We start from the raw sequence: 20,826 nt of genomic DNA, 5'->3' as shown, positions 1-20,826 counted from the left end.
CAGTANAATTGTTTATGGAGGCAACAGTGATGTTTTAAATATAATTCCTATACACACACACCACAAATTTGTATTGCTTTTCTTGTACGAGTTAAAAAAGGAAGTAACTGCCTAGTGCACAGATAACAGTAAAAACATTTTCACAACTATAAAGTAATATTTATCTTTTATTTATTCTCATGATATTTCATTTGTTTTACAATAGAAAATCTACACAAGGTAAATTTTAATGTACAGATGAGTGGTGCGCATCTTGTAAACGCAAATCCAGCTCAAGTAGCATGCCGATACAGTTACAGATCAATTTTACATTGATTGCAATGATGCGAACGTAATCTTAACATTAAGAAATCATTACGTAGAATATTTTTATGAATAGGCAACATCTTGAAGTGCGCGCGAGAAAAAATGCGTTTTCCATTACATGTGCAATCATTCGCACTAGTTCATTAATATGGCAAAATTATTAAAAAGTAACTTACTTTAACTAATAAAGACAAGTTTTGCAACTCTTAAAATACATACACATACATACGCAAAAGCGTATTCTGATTTTTTTAGCAGTTTTTGCTTTGCAAGTGCCACAAATGTGTAAAGTAGAATTATTGAGTAATTTTCTTACTGTACTATGTTTAATGCAATAAGATCTAGATACATACATACATGTTATGTATTTTTCTTCGATATTTGCGAAATTGGCATTTCAATATATGTTTATAAATTGAGTTCCTTTGTGTTTATTTACGGCTTGGGGCATTGCCCATCTTTACATCGAACTTAAGAACGGCCAGTGTTCGCAGTTGAAGAATGCAGGAATACAACTTGACCGCAGGACCTAACTTAAGTCGAAGAATTTCGGTAAGGTCTGATTGCTGTAGCGAAAGCAGAGCGCTGCCATCGATATCTTCACATAAAAATGACTCTGTTGCCTCAGAGTTTCTCAAAACACATTGCACAAATGCACACGAGTCTTTTGTGGTCCAGAGTAGAGGATTTCGCTTGATGCGTTGCATGTCGAAGGCGACATTACGTTGCCAAATATTATAGTTTTGCTGCAGGCGTGGGCCATAATCGCAAAGAAATTCTTTTGCAATTTTTATTTGCGGTAGCAACAACGACGTAGACTCTTCAGCAGCACTTGTAGTGTCGACCGGATGGTGGGCTCTTAGTGCAGAAGCACTAGGCTTATCAGTGTGTTCTGTTTTAATCAATGATTGCTGCTGTGTTGTCGCTGTCGCAGTGCTAATCCTGTGGGCGCGTAGTTCGACCGTTTGTTTCTGCTGCTGTTTTTCCTGTAAATTGACGTGCCGTGTCTTTATATTGTCCAACAACTGTATGCGCTGCAAAATATGCGTTTCGCTCAGCTGTTGTTTTGGTTGTTGTTGTTTTGGTGTTTGTGGTTTCTTCCATTTCAGTTGAGGTGGTAGTTGTTGCTCTTGCATTTCACGTTTAGCGCGAGATAGTGGACGTATAATCTCCTCATGCTCCAAGCGCGGTGGTTTTTCAACTTTCTGACGCCAATTTTCGGGGGCATATGGACAACAATCTTGCGTTGTATGGGTATTTAGGTAAAGACGTTTAGCGTTGCCGATGCCGCGGCAACCGAAAGTTGAGCATACAATCTTGCTTGAGCGCATTTTGTAGCCCGGTGGTGGTTCTAATTCATGGCCAGTAGCTTCACACCAACCGATCGGATGCAAGTCGGCGCTATCATCTTCCAACCAGAAGCAGTAATTACTAGCCCAGCAATCGAGGTGTAACTTAACACGATGACCTTTGCGACCAACAACTGTAGCGGGACGTATTAGTGAAGGGTTTCGTGGATCGACCACCTCCAACTTCATATTTGGCTTGAAATCGATTGGATCGCGAGTAGAAAACATCTCTTCTGTTGCGGCCATGCCACTGCCATGGTTTTTTATGTAATCAGTCCATGTGAAGNAAAAACATTTTCACAACTATAAAGTAATATTTATCTTTTATTTATTCTCATGATATTTCATTTGTTTTACAATAGAAAATCTACACAAGGTAAATTTTAATGTACAGATGAGTGGTGCGCATCTTGTAAACGCAAATCCAGCTCAAGTAGCATGCCGATACAGTTACAGATCAATTTTACATTGATTGCAATGATGCGAACGTAATCTTAACATTAAGAAATCATTACGTAGAATATTTTTATGAATAGGCAACATCTTGAAGTGCGCGCGAGAAAAAATGCGTTTTCCATTACATGTGCAATCATTCGCACTAGTTCATTAATATGGCAAAATTATTAAAAAGTAACTTACTTTAACTAATAAAGACAAGTTTTGCAACTCTTAAAATACATACACATACATACGCAAAAGCGTATTCTGATTTTTTTAGCAGTTTTTGCTTTGCAAGTGCCACAAATGTGTAAAGTAGAATTATTGAGTAATTTTCTTACTGTACTATGTTTAATGCAATAAGATCTAGATACATACATACATGTTATGTATTTTTCTTCGATATTTGCGAAATTGGCATTTCAATATATGTTTATAAATTGAGTTCCTTTGTGTTTATTTACGGCTTGGGGCATTGCCCATCTTTACATCGAACTTAAGAACGGCCAGTGTTCGCAGTTGAAGAATGCAGGAATACAACTTGACCGCAGGACCTAACTTAAGTCGAAGAATTTCGGTAAGGTCTGATTGCTGTAGCGAAAGCAGAGCGCTGCCATCGATATCTTCACATAAAAATGACTCTGTTGCCTCAGAGTTTCTCAAAACACATTGCACAAATGCACACGAGTCTTTTGTGGTCCAGAGTAGAGGATTTCGCTTGATGCGTTGCATGTCGAAGGCGACATTACGTTGCCAAATATTATAGTTTTGCTGCAGGCGTGGGCCATAATCGCAAAGAAATTCTTTTGCAATTTTTATTTGCGGTAGCAACAACGACGTAGACTCTTCAGCAGCACTTGTAGTGTCGACCGGATGGTGGGCTCTTAGTGCAGAAGCACTAGGCTTATCAGTGTGTTCTGTTTTAATCAATGATTGCTGCTGTGTTGTCGCTGTCGCAGTGCTAATCCTGTGGGCGCGTAGTTCGACCGTTTGTTTCTGCTGCTGTTTTTCCTGTAAATTGACGTGCCGTGTCTTTATATTGTCCAACAACTGTATGCGCTGCAAAATATGCGTTTCGCTCAGCTGTTGTTTTGGTTGTTGTTGTTTTGGTGTTTGTGGTTTCTTCCATTTCAGTTGAGGTGGTAGTTGTTGCTCTTGCATTTCACGTTTAGCGCGAGATAGTGGACGTATAATCTCCTCATGCTCCAAGCGCGGTGGTTTTTCAACTTTCTGACGCCAATTTTCGGGGGCATATGGACAACAATCTTGCGTTGTATGGGTATTTAGGTAAAGACGTTTAGCGTTGCCGATGCCGCGGCAACCGAAAGTTGAGCATACAATCTTGCTTGAGCGCATTTTGTAGCCCGGTGGTGGTTCTAATTCATGGCCAGTAGCTTCACACCAACCGATCGGATGCAAGTCGGCGCTATCATCTTCCAACCAGAAGCAGTAATTACTAGCCCAGCAATCGAGGTGTAACTTAACACGATGACCTTTGCGACCAACAACTGTAGCGGGACGTATTAGTGAAGGGTTTCGTGGATCGACCACCTCCAACTTCATATTTGGCTTGAAATCGATTGGATCGCGAGTAGAAAACATCTCTTCTGTTGCGGCCATGCCACTGCCATGGTTTTTTATGTAATCAGTCCATGTGAAGGTGGTGTTTTCGAATTCAGGTGGAACAATTAGTTGCTGCCGACCCACATGCCAACCACAAGGATGGATATAGGGTGAGCTGATATCTACCCAGTAATCATAACAGTCATCCCAACCATCGAAATGTACACGTATGCGATTGTCTAATACGTCCGAGACCGAGGCAACGCAAAGCTTGCCCGTGTCGTTAAGATCTTCAGCCTCCAAGTGCATGCCAATCTAAGAAAGTTGCAGACAAAAATTATGTTATAAATAAAATAAATTGTTAAAACAAAAACTTTCATTACGATACTGCTCAACTGTGATAGACAGAATGATAACTGAATAAAATTAATTGTTCTTAAAGATGTTAAAAAAAAATAATATTAACAAATTAAAACAATTATATATCTACATACATATAAGATTAATAAATTATACCTTGAAAGGATTATGTGTGCCGAATGAAGCATTTAAATGTGTAAATAGAATACGCTGCGCTGCGATAGCTTTACATTCTTGTAAATATGCTGGCCAGAAGAATTCTTCTATCGTCTTTCCCTTTGGTGGTTGCAGCACACGTTTGGTTTTTGTGCACCAACCAGGTGGAAAAATGTCCATCGAATCAGCATTTACCCAAAAGTCGTACATATACTCACATCCGTCAAATGTTAGCTTCAAACGATAGCCCTGTATGTCCACAATTGTGCAAACACAAAAGAGTGAACAGTTCTCGGGGTCAATAGCTTCTAGCTTCATGCCAATCTGAAAGCGGTTCGGGCCAGTTGGAAATGGATTGATAAAGAGATTTACAGGTGCGGCAATAGCATTAAATTTTTCTGGCAAATATGTCGACCAACGGAAGGATTTTGTGCTTATAGGTTGAGCAGATATTTCTCGGTTTTTGCGCTTGCGCGTAATGGTTGAAAATTCTTCATGCCGACGTTTACGTGATTCTCGTTTTAAACAATCCAATGAACAAAATTCTAGCAACAAGCATAAAAAGTATGTTATGTAATTATTTTTGGGACCTTAATTTGATTTACTATATTTACCCGGTGCTAAAAAGTCTAGTGCAGGCCCATGACAATTACAACGTCTACACAAGTACAATAGTCCATCGTTTTTTTCACTCAAATACGGTGCCGACTCCCGCTCATAAATGGGCTTCTCGTAAGCAGCGTGAATGCGTGTGCGCGGTGAGCAGCGTTCATTGATCTCGATAAGATTAAATTCATTTAACTGGAAGCGCATATTAGTACCATGTGCACCACCGATACGCTGATTCCATGTCAGCATATTGAAGCTGGCCAACATCTTTAATGCAGACGATAAGGAGTCTTCCGAAGAAGTTGTAGGGACCATTGCAGTGGAAGCAATGCCGGCAGCCGCTGATGTGCTCGGTTGATTTGATCTAAGCGCAGTACTCTTAGAGGTTATTGCATTTGACGAAGTTGGTATATCATCATGTAAGCTTTGCCGACTGGAAGAAGTGGATGCGGAGGATGTCGAGCTGAGGGAGATTTTCTCATCACAATAAAGCGACTTTTCTAATGAATCTTGAGTGTGTTCGACAGAAGTTTGTGTATCATCTCCTTTAGCATCCTTGGACAGTATATCTTCGGTCTCAGTGGTCACGGCCGGTTGCGGTTCTGTTGAATTATCATCTTCATCCATAATGATTTCAATTTTTAGTGATGCTTCTTCGATATGTTCATTTTCGTAACCAGTGTTGATAGGTATTTCGGATGCATTTTCGTCTGATGTAGTTATTGCAGTGGCTGTGTGAGTATTTAATGTTTCTACACTAGTATCATCTTTGAGGATATTTTCTTCATTGTTATCTTCAGTTGGTTTCCCTTCCTTCCCCGCTTGTGTTGAGGGTGTCTTTAACTCATTTTCACACTCATTTTGTTCCTCCATATTCTTTTCGTCTTTATTAGGTTCTATATTTTTGCTTTCTTCATCTGAATCTAGTTTTTGTTGCGCCCCATCCATCAACCCGTGCTCCTCATCAGTATAGTCGATTAAATCGATTATAGTGTATTCTTTTCCGTTAATATCATCCATCGACGCCAATGTTTGCTTACGACGAGGGGGGCTGCTTTTTTGTTTGAGCATTTTACCTTCTGATGCAGTAGAGTGCCGACGCTCTGACAATATATATTTTGACATCAGAGCAGCTTGTTTAGGCTTGATCAAAGTCGCGCCAGCTGGATTTATGACTTCTTTAAACGCGCAACTAAGCGATTTAGAGCGTTTTGAACGTGGACTTGTGCTACACTCAATGATTTGTTGCGTAGGGCGTGATTTAAGGAGTGACTCTTGCTTTTCAACAAGCTTTGCCTGTACCAGAACAGGTTTAGTTAAATCGATTTCTACCTTAAAAGAACTGCTGCTACCCGATGGAGAAGCAAAGGGGCCTGTAGTATTGCTTTGTTTGAAATTCGCACCATCTACCATTGCTTTTGAGCCGCTAGCATTTGGGTTAATAGCCGAGTGGGTTTTAATAACCGATACATTCGTTTGGTTCGACGTTTCCATTACTGAGGTAGCTGAGGTAGATACTGGTGGAGGTATACTTTCACGTGCGTCTTTTGACAAATCCACGTTAAACACACCGGATTCACGACGTATACTCCTAAGGCTTGATCCACTTGAAGCACCAGCTGCGGCTTGAACAGTCTCGGATAAAGGGAGTTTATTGGTAGTCGAACTTTGTAAAATACTTGTTCCTTTAGAAGTAGAATGCAATGCCTTCAACTGTTGGTATTGTTTTTTCAAAGTTTGTGTTGTGCTAGTAGCTGCTGTTGTTGGTATTACCGGTGCTTGAGTAAGTAGTGTTGTGGTCTTGTTGGAGGCATCCTGGTGCTTTACTGGCGCAACGTTGCCTGTGATTGATGGCGATTTTAATAAAGTTTGGGAAGAATTACTTGCAATATTTGCATTTGACGAGGATGCCTGAGTTATTACACTATTTTTCGATGTACTACCAACAACGATTTGTTTAACAATTTCTTGATCTAAAATGGTAAGTGCTCCGGCTTGATGGTCAACATTACTGCGCACTGCAGCACATGCCGTTGTTTTGGTATTTCCTTGAGATTGATATTGTTGGCGGTTGCGTATAAGTATGGAAGCAGGAATCACTATAAAAAAAAAAAAAAAATTGTTGGAGTTGAAATATGCACATATATACATACGTATACAGGTAAACGATAAACGAACAGGTAGTATAGTAAGCGCCTTTAACTAATTACTATTGGAGAAGCCATTGCAACCTATGTCAAAAAGCTGCCACTAACTTAAGAGTGGACTTTATTCCGATTATGATTATGCTCCAATGTTTACAAATGCATAGTAAAATTGTAAGTACGTACATTAGTTTGAAATAATACGTATAACACCATTTTCGTACATAACTATTCGAATTTAATTAAAAAATTTGTATCCGAAAAACCGATCAATAAATAAATATTTGTATGGTCCAACTATATATAACTTAAAATATCAATTGACCTAAACGCCCTGAGCACTTATCACAAAAGTTAAAGTGGTGTTTTTGTCAATATCAAGCCGATTTGTTAGCTCATTCTGAAATAAAGTATTTTCACTTTGAATATTATTGAATCAATTAAAGATAATACATTTGTTTAACGGTTTAAATCTTAAATTTCGCATATTAAAAAGGTGTAACATATGTATTTATTAATTAATCCTGAAGTTTCTATGTATAGGTATTTTTGTATCAGAATAAAAATAATCACATTAACAAATTTTATTGTGTTTTATAATCTCATACCTCTATCTAAACAATATTCCATGTCTAACTCCCGATCGTTACTTATTCTTTAAATTATTACATTGAAATAAACTGCAAAAGTTGTGTGATTAATTAATGTGTAATTATGAAGAGGTAGTTTCGGTTCTTAATCACTCTCCTAATACATATACAGGGTTGTATTTTGAAGTTATCGTGTCTATGCATATTAAGGTAGTCGAATGGTGTTTTCATACCATCATTAAAAATATTTCATTTAATTTGGAATTTTTATTTCTATTTTTTTATAGCAATACAAGTACATATTAAAATAATTCAAGAAATATCAATGGAGACTAAATATGAACATAACATTAATTAAAAGAATCTATTGTAAATACTTTGCAGTAACAAATATTTTATTTAAATCAAAGGGAATTCACATCTACGTAAAAATGCAAGTTTCGCCAAGTGGATATGGAAGCAAAAATACTTATTTGCTATGAGAACTGGCTTTTTTGCTTCCATTTTTTTACATATGTATGTACATATGTACATATGCACATAAGCAAGAACCAACTAAATATATATGTACGTACATACATATTGCCAATTTCTTAGATTTTTTTAGCACTTCGCGAAGTATGTACTTACATATGTATGTACCTACATAGATGGAAGCAGAGAATAACTTAAAATCGATACTGGACAAAACACTAACCGTCATTTTAAGAGAAATTAAATCATTAGTCTACTTCGAGAATAATATGAAATTTCTAAATTAGGCAATGATAAGATCAGGAATGAATAATTAACAAAACCATCTTAATTCAAAGATTTATGTATTTTGTTTTGTAAGTCGCTTAAAACAGTAAATGCCCAAAAATCGGAACTACGGTTTTGCTTGCTTTATAAAACAAAGACTTTTCCAACTTTATATTGAAAATTTGTTCACCTTTTTATATTTAATTATACTTAAGAAAGATATATAAATGCTTATAACCTATGCATTATATATATTCACAAAACTCCTACGAATTGAAACTTTACGCAATATAATTAGTGGTTTCTAACAATATAGTATATTAAAGAATGAACATATACATACGTCAAATAAAATTTAAGTGTTTTAAAATTAATCACGAATCCCCTTAATGTATAACCTGGAAAACGTTTACTTTTCATAAAATAAACTTTCTTTTTTGTGGCACCACAGAGTCCATGGTGATGTTAAGGTCATTTAAGTACTTATGCTGAGTTAGGCAAATAATACGCTAAGGAATAATTCGGAAGGAAAGTCTAAAATTAAAAAAAGTAGGTAAATGATCATTGCCAAATCGTCAATGGCATAACCGACAGTAGCAACAAAATCGTATTCGCACTGCATTGGATACGACTCTACTGTAGCAAAAGTACATACAACGATATTCATATGTACATATGTATATGGGTACATGCATGTATTACATAACTAATCGAACACACAAAATGGCAGCTACGAAATATACTTAAGTTGAATATTTTCAAGCAAATAAAAGCTTATTATACTGATGAAGAGTTACTCATTTTCAGAAAATATTTCTGGTCTTTATCCAAATACTTAAATTCATAACTTTCACTTAATAAAACAAAAGTTCTATGAAACTTACCCGAATTAGGTTGTATATCCACTTGTGGGCCTCCGGCTACTCCCGTAGTAAAGACTGTATTATTGTTGCCGGCTGAGATTACATTACCACTTGTTCCAGTTAGAATGACATTAATTGGCACAGCAGTTCCAGATCCCGATGAGATAGAGTTATTTTGAATACCAGTTGGTATTAGGAAGCTGGTTGTATTAGGTTGGCTATTATGGGAACTGGAAATTACGCTGATCATAGGCGAAACAGATGTTGTCGACTGTTGCATTGTACTTAAATCGCCAACATTGGCAGAAAGTGGTGCAGGAGCAACACCTGATGAAATAAATGAAAGCTGTGGTATAAGAGTTAAAGTGCTGCTATTGTTTGCATTAGTTGTTACAACATTGCAGGTGGTGGGGTTTGTAATCCTTGTACCGCTATTATTTGCACCGGCTACATTCACACTGCCAGCTATTCCAGATCCATTTATTTGCAATGGTAATAACTGAAGCACCGAGTTCCCACTAAAATGCGAAGCATACGCTTGTTGCGTCTGATGCAGATTCTGATGCTGAACTGGTAAAACAGCCGAACCACTTGGTGGTGTTGATGTAATGTTATTATTCATAATAAAAGGAATAAAATGTAATTTTCTTTTCAGATAGCCCCGAGATATTTGCTGGCGCAGTAACTGCACCAACAATATCTAATCCGGCAGTTGAACAAGTTGACGACTCCGCTGTGAACTTGTAAACTAGGTAATGACTGCACCAAGTCTGATCCAGGTTAATCAAAATTTAAGTTTTTTTTTTTTATAAATGTATTCTTTAACACATCCACCAAGTATTTTTCTTCAGACGGTTGGAGAATAGTCTATTGCCACACGTTGACGTAATTGTTAATATTCTTTTCGCGTGAGAGTTTCACTAATATGTATTGAATAAATGAATTTTTAATCACTCAGTTTTGGAAGATTTTGCGTTTTATATCCGGAAGTATTCTGGATGCTTTTGAAAATGTCTCGCTCCACTCCTCTGAACCGCGGACGGATTAAAACGAACAAAAAATTATGGCAGCAGCAATGGCAACGCTGCTGCGACGTTGACTGCGACGCGAAGATCGGGTTGCAGTGCTGCGTTGCAATTTTTAAAAATCTTACCGGCCTGCGGGGATGCCAAATTCGCGCCCTGGTATATTGCTTATTTGAGATAAATGTACAAAATTATTATATTAATAATTTGCCGCTGGTTCTTAAATTTACAGAGTTAACTTCTCATTGACTATGAAAAATGATAATGCCTTTATGAGAAAAAAAGCATGGTCAATATTAAATCTACAAGCTATTCGCTTTGTGCTATCTTGTTGCTTTTGCTGTAGGTAGGGCAATTTCGTATGATTGCCAGTGTTGCTTTCTGTGCGTACGCTCGTTTAGTACTCTTTTCTTTGTATTTTGTTATTGGCTTGCCCTGGTCGCAGTCGCTGCGCGTCTTCAAATAGCTCTGCAGCAGAGGAAGTTGTTGATTAAGCTTTTACTGCAAAAATTTTAATGTTCAATGATTTTAATACGTTTATTAAGAATGTACGTTTTATATCGTTCTTATTTATTGTTAAAGCGAACGCGGTCTACGCTCGCTGATAAGNAAGCTTTTACTGCAAAAATTTTAATGTTCAATGATTTTAATACGTTTATTTTTTGTTATTAAAACTATTAAGAATGTACGTTTTATATCGTTCTTATTTATTGTTAAAGCGAACGCGGTCTACGCTCGCTGATAATTAGATGGGACAAGTGTTGCCAACATCTTTGCAATATCCAGGGCTCATGATGAAAACTAAACTTCATTGCTGTTTTTTGCTCTCAACGGACAAGTATAAACTTTTACATACATGTGTATTTACATATATAAATATGTATATTCGAATACCAACAACACTATTATTTATATAAAACAGTATATTTTCATCTTGAATGAAAAAGCTTTTTATATCCGGGAGTATATTCATATGGCTATGATGTTGGAAATTGCATTACCTAACCTATAAATTTTCTTGGTCTTAAATATGTGGAATCAAATTTTCCAACCATATTCTTTCAAAGATTTATAATCTTATAGGAACCCATATTTTGTGTTTTAATTTTGAATTTGCAGGATTATGTTCATATGTACTTAAACATAAATGAATTTATTGATGTACAACAGATAGGTAGTATGTATATAGGCAAATGCATTTGCGTATGTATATTGTATATTGCATATTTTGAATTTTTACAGTTCTTGTTAAGGACGGTAAGGACTAAAATTTTATTGATTGTAAATTTTTGAGAAATAACATAAACTTTCCTGGAATATACTGCTAATTTGTATGCATTGCGCTTTATATTCACATTTGCATATGCATATATACATACATAAATATGTATGTATGTACACATGTTTGTACGCATGCATGTAAATATGTATGTACAGATGTGTACATATGTGTGCAAAAAAGTTACGAACGTAATTACGACTGTTTTCCATAATATCACTTTTGTATTTAAGACTTAAAATCGTTTTTCTAAAGTATGTACTTTCATGACGGTTTTACTCAGCAAGAAGAACGAATAATTGACCTTCATATGACGCCGTTGGAAATATTTCAATGTTACTAGCAGTAATGAGTCGACATCAACAAAAAGTTTGTTGTTGGAGCACAATAAAGCACTGTCCGAAATAGTAGAGAAGCTAAATTTCGTAGTATTGCAACCGTTTTTCAATCCAAAATGTTAATAACTTGATAAACTTGCGCTCACGTGCACTTTTACTCATTTTACATCCAAATAATAAAGGAATTTATGCTTATGCACATGTAAATACATATGTATGTATGTACATACATATGCGTTTATTGCCCATTTGTAAAACGAATTGGTGACCAAAAGGCAATGCCAATTATGGCACACAAAAACCATAAACTGGTTTACAAACGCATATTGGCACAATTAAATACCTTCATGCAAAGATGAATACTAGCGGTCTATATATAAGAATATCATTAAGTAAGTTATCACTCAATGTACTGTAGCAGTAATTATTTCTATCCATTGCATTACATAACGTAATATCCCATTTGTAGACATGTTTTTAAAACCTCGAAGTAATTTTCAGATTGCTACATTGTGCATTGCATAGGTTAAAAATATACGACACATTTTAGGGAGGCTTACCTGTTTGGTAGGATGTTTTTAACACGNGTAATATCCCATTTGTAGACATGTTTTTAAAACCTCGAAGTAATTTTCAGTTTGCTACATTGTGCATTGCATAGGTTAAAAATATACGACACATTTTAGGGAGGCTTACCCGTTTGGTAGGATGTTTTTAACACGTTTTTTTTATTTGGAATACTTCGTGAACTAAGAGATGAATAGTTGCGTTCCAGATGTTTCCCGATTTGCAGGTTTTACAGGAATTGCAGGAAAAGCTGCATTAATAAACCTTATTGAAGGTGGCCTCCTGGAACGGCTTCCTGTAAAAACCTGCAAATCGTGAGGCATCTGGAACGCAACGAATTAATTTGTTTAAAGTAGGAGCAGTAATATGTGCACATTAATATGTATGTACACATGTGCGTATTTTGGCATGGTATGTACATATGTGCGTACGTGCAGATATAAGCATTTGCAGGGTACCTCGCTTTCTCAAAGTGTTTTAAGAATTTCCTTAACGTACTTAACTAATTTATTCAAAATCGCTAAAATAATATTGATATTCTATGGCAGACAAAAAAATTTTAACAAAAGCAAAAAGGATTCACCAGAGAAAAGCGAATATATGTAAATATTTTATTTCAATTAATATCAAACCAAGTTCCATTTCCCAGATGATAAATTTCTACTTTCAGTAACCATTACATGATTCCATACTTACTTTGTATTCTATTATTTGCATATACGGATGAATGCTTGGTGCGTGCTATTGTTGATCATTTGTTACGTGTTAGCGTCAGAACTTTTCAAATCCATAAAAAACAAATAAAATTATAACCCTTTGGAGTAAGCAACATATGTACATTTGTATAGGATTATTTTAGATATATTACCCGTGGTTTAGTCGCGCACAAATCCCATGTTTAGGATGCAAGTACGCCTTTTTTTCCCGGAGTGAGTCTCTTCGCCAACAAACACACACCTATTAAAAATTTAACTGAAATGTATTGGAGGATTTTCTATGATAAACAATGTATTAACCTTATGCACTTTTCTCAATTTTAATTATGAAAATCTCGTTCATCAAATCCTCTAGGATGTTTTGGTTGCTTTTTCTGCTGGAACAAAAAAATCTAAACGAAATTAAACAACATCAACGCCGTTGTAAAATTCTGCTAAATACTACTGTTGATAAGAAGAGCAACGCGTCGAAAACTAGAAGCGGCAGAGGAACTACACGTCGAGCAGAGCACGTTGACGTTTTTTAACACAACACAGCAACCCGAGCAATTGCAGACACCAAAGTTTAATTAATAAAATTGTGCTAACTGAAACAATGAAATATTTATAATTTGCTATATATTGCAACAGATTTGATACACATGCTAGCATATACATACATACATATCGTTTAATACAATAAAGTTAAGTTTTTAGAATGCATGGTTAAATTTTAACTGCGGCAACACTGGTGCTAAATGCATGTTGGGTTAGTTTTGCAAATTAAAATTTACTTGTTTTAAACTCTTTTAGGAAAAGTATTACTCTTCAATGGAAAGCATATTAATTTACAAAGAATAGTAAAAGTTTTAAAAGCTTGAAAAGGTTGTCTCATTGCATTGAAATAGTAGTTTACGCCATATTTGAACACTTCCGCAGCACAGCGGAACACATACTTACATCCGTTTTATAATTTATGCGTGCACACTTTACTTTTCTCTCATTCATAAGCATATAAACGTGCACTAAAGTTCGTATTTCTAAATGCTTTAAAATGTTGTTAAATGCCTCGAAACGTATAAAGTTTTGGTTTGGTCACAATTTCAGCCAAATATTTACATGCTTTTATCCAAAGCTATAGGTGAATGTATGTATTCTTGCATGGTGATTTTTAGTCCGAATGACAAGCAACTCTGCAACTGTCAAATAAAAAAAAAAAAAAAAAACAACAGCCGATTTAGTGACTGGATGTTGACAACTATAGTTTCTTAAGTTAGTGAATTTTTTTCTACATTGTTTGGAATATAAATAAAATTGATCAACAACTTCCGCTATTTGCGATATCACTGCATCATTACCATTATTCAGCGTTATTAACATAACAATATAACGCTTAACTATTCGCGTTTTCAAGTCATTATCCAAAAAGTATGTCACTAATCGATAAACTACAAGAACCTGATGACAACATACCGCTGGCCGATGAGGACACACAAGGTATTTATATGGTAAAATTTTATAGATTTTCTAAACAAAAGAAAAATTATTCTTTAGTTATCATCAATGACGATGACCCACATCAACATAATATCCCAAATGGTCGCTCAATGGATTCACTTCGTTCATCGTTTACTAACCGTAGCACCACCCCTGACTCATCACATAACTCTTTAGAAACTGATGTCAGCCCTGATGAGAAGGAGGAAAAAGCTCGCCTTATTACACAAGTGTTAGAACTGCAAAATACACTCGACGACCTTTCACAACGTGTCGATTCCGTTAAAGAGGAAAATTTAAAGTTGCGTTCTGAAAATCAAGTTTTGGGACAATACATAGAAAATTTAATGTCAGCTTCTTCAGTATTTCAATCAACAAGTCCAAATGCGAAAAAGAAGTGAACAGCTTCAGCGTTAGATATCGAAGATCCATTTGAACCAAAAAACGCTATGCGCCTTAAGTTGGTTTATACTTTTTTTTTGAGTTTATGACCAAATACGAGCAAATATAATCTTAAAATTACTTATACTAACAGGGAATTTACATGATTCAACTTTCACAGGCGATTAGTTGAACCAAAAGTTGAACGAAAGTAGGCAGCCGACAGACTTCATTGAAAGCGATTAGTTGAAAGGCCGTTTACGTCAGGCGATTGTTGCTTTAAACTAAAAATCGCCTCCTGTAAATTCCCTAGTATGTATGAGTTTCGAAGCATGTTAGTAAACTTTGTTCATGTAACCTATTGATATTCACCTAAAAATAGTTTCATTACATTTCAAATCCATATCGATGGTCCCATGCAATAACGACACAATTAAAAATTCATATTACTTACTTTAGTAAGGTTTAGACAAGGATTAGAGACATGAGCCACTTAACAGTAAGGATTTTTTTAGTTGTCATTGCAGAGCACCATCGATATGCAAATATTGCATTCATGCATTAGCTAACGTTTTCGAAAGAACGCTCCATTTATTTATAATCAACATTTATGCATTATGTATGTATATTTTTTTTTATATATATTACAGCTAAACACACATAAAACATTTGCTACGCGATATCAAATAAAATGCCTTTTTCTGAAGTTGGTTGTTTGAGTTCAAAGAGGATAGACAGAAAAAAGGAAGACTAGGAATATAAATTAAGTATTGGTTTGATTAGGGTTAGCAGTGCAACCTCAGTTAGGTTTGACGACGCTATTACGATTATGAATAGCAACTATAGTCAAGTACTATAATGTCGAAGTACAAGCAACCAAGGCTTGAGTTTAAAGAAGCTGCAGAGTTGAGCAAATAAATATTTTTTTAATAAAAATTTCTGCAGCCTCAACTCCATAAAAATGCACCTGTTAATAAAGCAACTCAATAGCTAATTGCCATCTACGTATAACACCATTCCAGCCACGTTCCCACGACAGTCGGGTCTACGTAACCGGCACGAATCAGATTTATATCTGGCCAAGGACTGTCACTCCAGCAACACTCCCCAAAAAGTCTTTGGGGAATTTGTATGCTGCTACAACAACAACAACAACCATTCCAGCCACTTGCAACGCAACTGAAGCTCGTTCGCAATGCGTAGTCGACAGCAATAAGTATGTAATGTAAACAAAATTATAATTATGTATGTATATACAAATTATTGTTATTAAAATTATAATTAAAAAAATTATAAATAATATTAATATTATAGTTATTAAAGTTATAATTATGCATATAGAATTGGGAAATACATTTTTCTCAAACGTTTGAAAGTGTGTTTGCAGGTTATCTACATATTGCACCTTTGCTACAAGTGTCATCGAGTCTTCATCTATGTTGCCGTTTTTCTCGAGTTTTTAAATTTTTGGATCATGCCACTTCTGCAGCAAAGGTGCGACGATATTTATTTACAAATTTTTGCATTATGGCTTTGCTTGGGTTGATGTAAATCGGAGTTTTCCTGTTACGTAGACCCAACTGCATTGGGAACGTAAGCTACTTTGTAAAGTTAATCCATAATTTTCAAACAATCGCTTGAAAGCCACTGTAATAGATCTCTCTAAGTAAAAACACTACTTTCTAATGGGNCACGAACAAACGGCTGTTTGGACGAGACGAACGCTCGTTTCGAGATAGAGAATCAGGCTGTAAATTTTTGGATCATGCCACTTCTGCAGCAAAGGTGCGACGATATTTATTTACAAATTTTTGCATTATGGCTTTGCTTGGGTTGATGTAAATCGGGGTTTTCCTGTTACGTAGACCCAACTGCATTGGGAACGTAAGCTACTTTGAAAAGTTAATCCATAATTTTCAAACAATCGCTTGAAAGCCACTGTAATAGATCTCTCTAAGTAAAAACACTACTTTCTAATGGCTTCAAACTTACGGTTATCAGCCACATTATATACATTTATTATATATTTTTTTTTGTACATAACACAGTACGTATCAACTTATGATTATTGATTATATTAGGGTCCATTGTATTTTAAAAGATATCTTTTACAAATTAAACTAAAGCTTTAATTTTATTAATATCTATTGTTATGTTGCCCATAAGGATTATACCTTTGGAATCTGTTGTTATGTTGTCCACCTCTCTGCTGGTGTTGTTGATTATTCCGGTAATTATTTCCGCCAGAATTGTTGCCAAAATTGTTTTGGTAATTATTATAACCAGATCGAGATTGGAAATTTTGTTGGGGATTCGGTCCTCGAGGATATTGCCCCCTGTTATTTCCACCCGTGTTATAATTGGGTCTGCCCAAGTTGGCTTGTAACATTCTATGACCCCCTGCACTCAAATGTCCAGTTGGGAGGTTTCTGTTGAATCCTATAATTGGTCGATTGTGTCCAGACTGTCCTCCTTCTGAATTTGAGTTAAGTACGTTTGGAGGATCTATTGCGTTAGGCAACCGTTTGGCAGGAAATATGAATTCAATGTCATATTCAGGATCCCGGAAGCGTACTGTAATAAGCTCGTTGGATGTTATATTCGGCAGTCCATATATTGGCGATTTAAGTGAACCTTGAATTTTTACATTATCTTCAGCTTTTAAAATGCTACCACCCATTCCTTCCAAAACAACAGAAATTTTTTGCTCCATAGATGAAAGTGATTTCAGCTGATGCTTAAACCATTCAAACTTAGGGTGCAATTTTCCAATATAAAGGCGATTATCTCCGCGTTTATTACGTCGAATCTCTTCTTCAGTTAATTTACTATAATACGGTTTTAGAGCTTTAAAAAGCCTCCGTTCGTCTACAAATGGAAGCAAGGCCACGCCCTGCCAAGCAAATTTTTTGCCATTTAAATCAATTTTAAAATCTTCAGGATAAAAGTCAATAATTGGTGAATCCGGATCGGACATTAGAGTAGCCCATGGCTTTGGTACATGTGACGAGCTGGCTGCAGGAAAGACACCCATCAATTGTTCAAGCGGATTAAATGGTTTTGTACCTCTGTCAAAACTTGTCGACAAACCCGTTATGTTTACAAAATCTGAAGCAAAGGGTGCATAATGGTAAGGAAAATACCAATCCCACGAAGCACAACCTTGATAGTAATATTTTAGTACCCAGCATAGCCCACGTACATACTGCAAAGCAACAGAGTAGCGAAAGCCGGGGTTATTTGTACCCACGTCGAATTTAGATTCATAATAGCGATTTTTGAAGCCTGCTTCATATAATCGGACTTCGTCGTTATCATCTTCTTCAGAATCGTTATCAAGCCCTGCTTCGGCAGCTGTCCTTTTAACTCCTTTATTATTTTGCATTCTTAATTTCATAGCTTCTTCCTTGTAATTGAATGCACCGCGTTGTGAGCCTGAAGCTCCTCGATTTACAGCGCTAGGTTGAAAGAACGTTGACGCGCCAAGACTTTCTGCTCTATATTCGTTTTCACGCTGACGCTTTTGACGTGCTTTAAATTGTTGTTCACGTCGCTGTCTCTCCTTGAAAATGTTATCTTCAACATTGCCCAAATCAGTTAGTATCATTTGTACCCTCTGCAAATTCACATCGCCTGAATTTGTTAGATATCCACCAGTTTTATAGACACATTTTTTATAAAGCTCTACTAATCGATCCACTGCGCCTTCACGAATTTCAAGACTCGGTAAATGTGGTAAAAAATCATTGCCAACAAAGAAGCACATAAAAACCCAGTCATCCAAAGCGCGCTCAAAGTCATACTTGAATGGCAAATTCGGCATTTCCAAAGTTTTTTTTAGGTATTCCCGAAGAACACTTAAACGTACAAATATGAATCTCACTTCAGCATTTATTGGAACATCGGGTTTAAAGCTTTCATCATTTGAGCTACCTGCATTGCCTAGTCCCACACACTTTTGCATCTCATGTCCATATTGTTTACATATGTCACAAGGACGAGGTTTGTTGGGTAAAAATTCTTCTCTTATAATGGTAAAATTAGGTTCATGTGTGGCCAGGCCCAACATAATCAAATCGGCATCTGCACCACACAAAACATGTTGTGTATTTGGATCGTGATCTGGTTGAGCCCTTTGTTTCCGAATGTAGTCCATTATTTTGTGTTCACCTTCTCCGGGTGCATTGGCATCTGACAATACAACTTTTATGCCTTTCCAGGCAGGGTTTGTATTCATTCGGTCGTGGATGTAATAATGTAAACATTTACTTAATCTATCCATAAACGGCGTACCTGGTGTTATACAATTGAATCGAAGTGCTCCTCATCAGTCTTTTCAGGCGGTAGTATACAACCTTTGACTAGAAGCTCATCTCGTATCTTTTGTATCTTCGACGCGTTTTTCATTTGCTTCCTTGGCAGCCCTGAAACGGCGCGATCTTTGCTGATTCATTTTGGCTCTGGGCGCCACTCCGTCAATGGCCATATATAACAATTTGCGAGGACGAACAATGCCAAATAAGCGATCAATACATTCAAATATCGCTACCATCATTTCGTCTTCATTCTTCGGAGCGGGCTTATCTTCGGGATGAGTCATGGATGTATTATACCATTCATATCTAAATATAAATTATCAAACTCAATCCCATTAGGGTTGGGGAGAGTGGCGTCTTCGTATATAGCTTTTCCAGTGTCTGGATCCGTAGTCTTATTTTCGTTGCAATCAACTATAACACACGCATACTTCTTACTTAACCACCTAAAAAAAGCCGGAACTCCCATTCTGGCACTATATCAACTCGAAAATTTTTGTGGAAAGTGAAAAAACGAGGAAATTAATACTTAACCAAACAAGCGGACAACCTGGACAAGAACAATTATCAATTATCAATTGTGAATGGTTTTGCTAGCACTAATCGCAACCAACTTCGCGTAAGTAACGTCCGCAATTCATGATAATAGCTTTGTTTCTCAACTGATAATTATCACTAATTTCTACTGGAAAGCGTTTCTTAACCCAAAAAACTAGCAGAAACTAGCAGCTCTCTCTCGATCTTACGCTCTTCTTTTTTCGGCTCTCCTGCTAATTTCTGCTACTNCAAATGAAAATATGGCTGTCAAACTATCGAATTGCCTGCAATAGATGTCAAGCAATAAGCGCTGACATATATTGCAGCACATGAGAAATAGGCGGTCTCCATTGGAAATATATTTTGTGACATAGTTTTCACGACATCAGTGTTTTCCTGTGGAGACAGGGCCTTAGGACTGCTCGACTATACTAGAAAGTCGACTAGTCGACGAAGAAAAGTCGACTTTTTCGACTTTTTATAAAAACAAATTTATTAAGTATAAGTATTTAGTATATAAAAACAAGTTTATTAAGTATACTCTGCGTTTAACTTGTGTGGGCATTTCTCAGAAACTTTGAATTTTTTTGTGATTTTTTTTTTATCGCGAGCACATGTCTGAAATTACATCTCTTTTTTTAAGTGTACGTTCCTTCAGCTGCTGGAATACAAAATCCAACGTGGTGCAACGTTTTAAAGCAAGGCACCATACGTTTTTAACCTATTTTACGCCTTTTTGGGCGTAATTTTAGTCCGATTTCGAAAATTTTCAACAAATAGCTTTTTTATGCAAAGGTCAATAATTGAACTCAGTTTGGTACAAATTGATAAATGGGTTACCCAGATACACATACAATGAACCAAATAAAAACTGGGATGCGACATTTTAGTAAGTTTTGGCTATCTTCCTTTAGTTTATTTAATGTTTATAACTGAAAAAATTATGAAAAATATGCAAAGTTTGACCAAACTTACTAACTTTTCTTAGCATATTTAGACAAAATTTTGGTATTCATATTTGTGGCCCATCAAATTTTAGCAAGCAAATTGCAAATTTTGAGTATCTTGGACT

General features: G+C 36.1%; 3 protein-coding genes across 9 annotated transcripts; 1 reads left to right on the top strand and 2 right to left on the bottom strand.

Annotated features, from left to right (window-relative positions):
* Positions 1 to 20: 20 nt before the first annotated feature.
* LOC108364274 (lethal(3)malignant brain tumor-like protein 3) lies at positions 21 to 14,160 on the bottom strand. Of its 7 annotated transcripts, none has more exons than XM_017617881.1 (9): positions 13,984 to 14,160; positions 13,345 to 13,631; positions 13,197 to 13,285; positions 13,025 to 13,105; positions 9,141 to 10,645; positions 4,787 to 6,880; positions 4,173 to 4,717; positions 3,748 to 3,971; positions 21 to 1,935 (listed from the first exon to the last, which is right to left on the bottom strand). In XM_017617881.1, exons 5-9 carry the CDS (start codon positions 9,739 to 9,741, stop codon positions 738 to 740), a joined length of 4,662 nt encoding a protein of 1,553 aa, XP_017473370.1. In that variant the 5' UTR covers positions 9,742 to 10,645; positions 13,025 to 13,105; positions 13,197 to 13,285; positions 13,345 to 13,631; positions 13,984 to 14,160; the 3' UTR covers positions 21 to 737. The 7 variants fall into 7 exon arrangements, with proteins under 7 accessions (XP_017473370.1, XP_017473371.1, XP_017473373.1 ...); XM_017617882.1 differs by having other exon boundaries at positions 9,141 to 10,311; XM_017617884.1 differs by having other exon boundaries at positions 13,197 to 13,300; positions 13,354 to 13,631.
* Positions 14,161 to 14,250: 90 nt separating this feature from the next.
* LOC108364276 (short coiled-coil protein A) lies at positions 14,251 to 15,607 on the top strand. The gene is made up of 2 exons (XM_017617889.1): positions 14,251 to 14,520; positions 14,578 to 15,607. The coding sequence occupies exons 1-2, from the start codon at positions 14,454 to 14,456 to the stop codon at positions 14,919 to 14,921; spliced, it is 411 nt and encodes a 136-aa protein (XP_017473378.1). The 5' UTR covers positions 14,251 to 14,453; the 3' UTR covers positions 14,922 to 15,607.
* A 1,322-nt stretch (positions 15,608 to 16,929) lies between these two features.
* Positions 16,930 to 19,826, bottom strand: LOC108364273 (5'-3' exoribonuclease 2 homolog). Its single transcript, XM_017617879.1, is given in 4 exon segments — positions 16,930 to 19,212; positions 19,215 to 19,290; positions 19,292 to 19,500; positions 19,503 to 19,826. Coding segments are annotated over 4 exon segments (2,643 nt in total). The 5' UTR covers positions 19,687 to 19,826; the 3' UTR covers positions 16,930 to 17,038.
* Positions 19,827 to 20,826: the final 1,000 nt, after the last annotated feature.

This window comes from Rhagoletis zephyria, unplaced genomic scaffold (assembly GCF_001687245.7).
Source record: "Rhagoletis zephyria isolate East Lansing unplaced genomic scaffold, Rhagoletis_zephyria_1.1 Rzeph_scaffold_01516, whole genome shotgun sequence".
Taxonomy (NCBI): domain Eukaryota; kingdom Metazoa; phylum Arthropoda; class Insecta; order Diptera; family Tephritidae; genus Rhagoletis; species Rhagoletis zephyria.
The sequence above is the reverse complement of the archived record's forward strand: the minus strand, read 5'-3'. Positions and strand labels throughout refer to the sequence as shown.